The sequence below is a fragment of the Lethenteron reissneri genome, chromosome 2 (assembly GCF_015708825.2).
Source record: "Lethenteron reissneri isolate LAM-NWPU_2019-01 chromosome 2, ASM1570882v1, whole genome shotgun sequence".
In the NCBI taxonomy this organism is placed as follows: Eukaryota; Metazoa; Chordata; class Hyperoartia; order Petromyzontiformes; family Petromyzontidae; genus Lethenteron; species Lethenteron reissneri.
Window position 1 is genome coordinate 3,104,708 of NC_083780.1, and position 5,085 is coordinate 3,109,792.

Genomic DNA, 5,085 nt, shown 5'->3' on the forward strand with positions numbered 1-5,085 from the left:
CCGCTATGCCACTACTCACCACTACACACTACACACCGCTACACCACCACCACCATAGCACACCAATACACCACTGCAATACACACCGACACACCACTACACTACAGACCGCTATACTACACCACTACAATACACCGCCACACCACCCCACTACACTGCACTGCTACACTATGCCACTACACACCGCTACACCACCACCACCACAGCACACCAATACACCGCTACACACCACTGCAATACATACCGACACACCACTACACTACACCACTAAACACCGCAACTCCACACCAGTATACACCGCTACACACCACTACACTACACCACTACTACACCGCTACACACTGCTAAGGCTATACGAGGTCTGTGTGCGAGTGGGTTACTGCCTGAGCCCAACTTGCGCACGTTGCTTCTCGAGCCGACAACTACCGGTCAAAGGCGACTTCGGCGAATCCCCATCCATCGACTTTTCTCATCTTGCTTCAATTCACGTCGCGCCTCGACACAAGACGCCCGACGAGGAATTAACACATTTGTCCAGCAGAATCGTGCGATGAGATGAGCCGACGAGGATGGTGGCACATGGTGAACATGACGATGTGTGTAATATACGGCGGTGACAGTGGCAGTGAGTGGTTCATGATGATGAGTGCGAGGGATCGGTAGGGAATTCTAGATTTGAAGCTTTCGTGATTGCAAGTATTCATACTCTTTGGTTTTGTCGGTAAAGTCACGTAGGTATAAAATAAAATAATATAACATGAAATAAATTAAATCACGACGTTCCGGAGGCAACACAAGCTTCCGTCTTCAGGTGGAACCGTTACAGCCAAAATCACTGTAGTAAGTGAAGAGAGCTAATAGAGAAACCAAAGAGTATGGGGAGGGAAGTTTTGAAGAGGGATGATGATGATAATGATGGTGTTAATGAACGGGGAGAGGGGGCGGGGAGTTGAGTAAGTAATGGAAAATCTGTGTTTTAATGGCAGAACAATTCATGAAGAGTGAGGCTGATTGACGTGTCGGGGCAGATTGTTCCAGCGTAAGAGGGCCAGAAGCGAGAAGGGAATGGTCATTGGGCACAGGCGGGAGGAGGAGGAACACCAAATAACGTTTCCAGTTCCTTAGATTTTTTGACAATACTGTACTACTGATTTCGATTTAAAGCTATCGTGACTGCAGGGATTCATCTACTTGGTTCTTTTGGTAAAGTCACGTAGAAGGGAAATAATAAAATAATAAAAATAAAACATAATAAAATAATTCTCACGACGTTTCGACTAAAATGCAAGCAGCCGTCCTCAGGTGAAGAATGAAACACCACCAAGCTTGGAGCGTATATTTAAGCTGGGTTGGAGGGGCAAGAAGAGCGCCTTGACAAAAGAATTTGCAAATCAAGAGGAATTTAGCATATTTATGGGAAATGCGTAGGAGGTGGGTGGGGGGTTTCAAAGTCATATTATGACCGTGCATTATGCAGGATTAGCAGCATCAAAGGGAGGGGATAGAGGTAGCATTAAAAAAAGGAAGGAATGTTAATAGTATGTAGCTGCAGTTAGTAAACCACCACGTAAAAAACTAAAGTATAAACCGCGCGAGGAACCTGGGGAGCCGGAGTCAGGGAGGAGAAAGTTCGAGCACGAGTCAAAAACTGCATCCGACCGCCTTCGGAAATTGTCAGCGCCATCACTGTTTACTACCTCAACGAGCACAGGGCCATGAGCATCGTCATCTTTTAGAGAAAGTGCATCAGCGTCAACAGTGCGATCCGATTGCCAGTTGCGCATCATATCGAAAACATCGTCATCGTAACTTTCATCAATCTAGATTTTAAGTTTTCGTGACTGCAGGGATCCATACTCTTTGGTTATTAAGGTAAAGTCACGTAGGTGAAAATATAAATAAAATATAAGAATAAATAAAATCACAATTATCATCAACATTTGTATGAAACGTTTTAACGGTGTGTTGCAATTCTGAGAAAGTTTTGACTCGCAAAGGAAGCTGGCAAAAAAGCTACTACCGCTGAATTAAATACCGATTATATTAACCACTCATTAATACTTACATTTCTCCAGTGGTGAGGTTAAAGGGTACCAAAGCTACTTTCAACCGGACCCCTCAAAGTCATGGCAAACACAACCAAGACGTTGCAATGCATCGACTATCACGGCTACAACTGCAGCGGGCCGAGCCTGCCGGAGAAAAGCCGACCGATCATCCTCATCATCATCAGCTTCTTCATCGTGGTTACGATCCTCAGCAACATGCTCATCATCAGCTCAGTCATCATCTTCCGGCAACTGCAGACTCACACCAACATTCTCGCAATGTCCCTCGCCGTCTCCGACTTCGGCTTGGGGTCGATAGTGATGCCCCTGCGCATGGTGGGCACCGTCTACAACTGCTGGTACTACGACTACAGCTTCTGCAACCTCTTATATTTCGTCGACTACACCCTCTGCAACTCGTCCATCTTCCACCTGAGCTGCATCGCCTACGACCGCTACGTGGCCATCTGCGACCCGCTGCGCTACGCTCAGCGCGTCACCAAACGCACCCTCGTGGCGATGCTGCTCATCTGCTGGTTCGGGGCTGCGCTCTTCACCTCGCCAAGCCTGCTGAGCTTCAGCCCCCAGCTCGTGCCCAGCGCCATCAAGAGGGTGGGCTGCCCGGACGACTGTCTCTTCAACGTCGACATCGCACTGCACTTCTTCTACGGCGCCTTCCCCTACTTCCTGACCATGCTCGTCATCACGGCCATGTACGCGCGCATCTACCACGTGGCGCGCACCCAGGCTCGGCAGATCAAGGCAGCGACCACGAAGGTCCAAAGCCATAGCCAGCAGAGGGTGAGAAACATGCGACGCGAGCACAACGCCACGGTGACTCTGGGCAGTATCATTGTATCTTTCTTTCTCTCGTGGATGCCCTTCTTCATCATCGTGCTCGTCTTCCCGTTTGTCGGGAACTGCGACGTCGAGTACGAGGTGGCCACGTGGATGGGCTACATAAGCTCGGCCGTCAACCCGCTCCTCTATGCCTCCTTCAACCGCCAGTTCCGCGGCGCCTTCCGCAAGATCCTCAGTCTTCGGATTTTCAGGGCGGGAGAGAGGAACTTTAAGTTGTCTGAATGAAGTGCGGGTTGCGTTTCTCATTGCGATACCATGGCCTCTGTGACGATGAAGAAACGTCACTTCCTGTAGTTTTAGACTTCGCTCTAACATTGGTATGATACTGCACTGTTTGCAAGACTACTTGTCCATCTTGTATCTACAGTGGTCTCTCGGTGAACCATATTAATTGGTGCCACGAAAACCATCGTTATTTAATGTTAAAGGCTTCATTTGTTCCAAGACGATCAGAAGTTGACCTTTTTCATCCTAAAAACATAGTTAATTATATTTATACACGTAATGTTTATAAATAAACGTCATAAAAACATGTTAACTAATTAATATAAACATGGATAAATAAGTAACAGAGCTTAAAAAGGTGAATAAATAGAGCATGAAAAACAATTACCTTAGGCTAAGAAGATGGGTGGATTAAGGAGTTTATGTAGAAATTGGGGTGGGAAAAAGTTTTCCTTATTTTCTTGTCTTTGTTCACATTCATTTTAGGGGCCATTGTTATTGATCTTATTTAACTTTTAAGTAAAAAAAAGACAAAGTATTCAAGAGAGTTGTTTCCATAAGCAACGAACATCCAATATTCAAAAGCGAGCTGTCAGTTGCTCTCAAAATGCTCATAAAAGGGCGTTGTCGTTTGGCTGAGGTCTGCTGCATCCACGAGGAACACTCCGATTGGCCGAGGTCAGCTTCAGCGTGATTTCGTTCCTCAAAAATGTATCAATAACAGAAACAATGGAACCCTATGGGAGGCGGATGGTTCACCGAAATATCGTAAATCGATGGCATCGTAAGCCGAGGGACCACTGTACCTCTGTTAAATTGTTCCCTTAGACCAGTGGTTCTTCACCTGCGGTGCGTGGTTTCGCGGGAGGTAACAGATGCCCTTTCTGAGAATGCCGTCCATAAATGACGTCACGCACCTGGGGGGGGGGGGGTCAGACATTTGTGACGATGTGTGACGGGGGGGGGGGGGGGTTTGACATCAAAATGCGCAACTTTAAATAATTATAGACAACACGTTCTACTTAATTAAATATACTTTTTAATAAATGTTTTCTCCTACAACATCAGAGTGCACCGCCACATTAAATATGCACTACAATGACAATAGTTTAAAGCGATTTGAAGCATGTAAAAAAAATTCGGGGGGTATGCAGAGTTTTGTCATTTGAGGGGGGGGGGGGGGGTCTGACTTTTTGTGACGTCGTGTGACGAAGGGGGGGGGGGTCAAAATCGTCCAAAATCGCGTGACGTCATTTATGGACGGCCCCAAAGGTAAATAATCGAAAACTACAAATTAAGCACGGTCACATAAGTTACAACTACTTTGTTTCGTCAAACCTAAGTATTTCTTAACATCATACACGTTTTAACAATTGAGAAGGTTGCGGTAAAAGGTTAAGAACCACTGCCTCACACTGTTGTTTGTGCTCTGTGCTCGTAGAGAAACCACTCCACCTTGTGAGCTCTCCAAACCTTGCTTGCACGTGTCACCGGGCCTCGCTGTGTCTCGCACTTATGGCCATGGTCTTACCGAGGTCGCAGGAATGGCTGACGTGACATTTAAACGCTCAAGTTGTGTTGGACCTCTGGAATTATTTTCCACAATGCCCGTGCCGTGTTTCTGCCCTCACACACGCCAGCGTTCATCTACGGTGATGTCCATTTCAGTCGTGCATCGACGAAGACCCACAACATGATCACACGGGGCCACGAATCAGCCCACACACCATCTGAATGATCAACAAGGCTCTTTATATGCAACATTCTACTGTTTAATGAAATAACTACCATTGGCATAATCTCCATTCATATATTATCCCCAATTGGCCATATATCTGCCCACCATGAATCATCTCCATATATATAAAAGTTGTGATTGTGTGTGTCTGTTCAAAATGTTTAGCGTACTTCCCGACATGCAACAAACTTGAAATTTGCCATGTGGGTACTT

The 5,085-nt window shown here is 46.3% G+C and overlaps 1 protein-coding gene across 1 annotated transcript; it reads left to right on the forward strand.

Moving 5' to 3' along the window:
• Window positions 1-2,126: 2,126 nt before the first annotated feature.
• LOC133342619 (trace amine-associated receptor 4-like) lies at window positions 2,127-3,134 on the forward strand. Its single transcript, XM_061551889.1, has one exon. It carries the CDS (start codon window positions 2,127-2,129, stop codon window positions 3,132-3,134), a length of 1,008 nt encoding a protein of 335 aa, XP_061407873.1.
• Window positions 3,135-5,085: the final 1,951 nt, after the last annotated feature.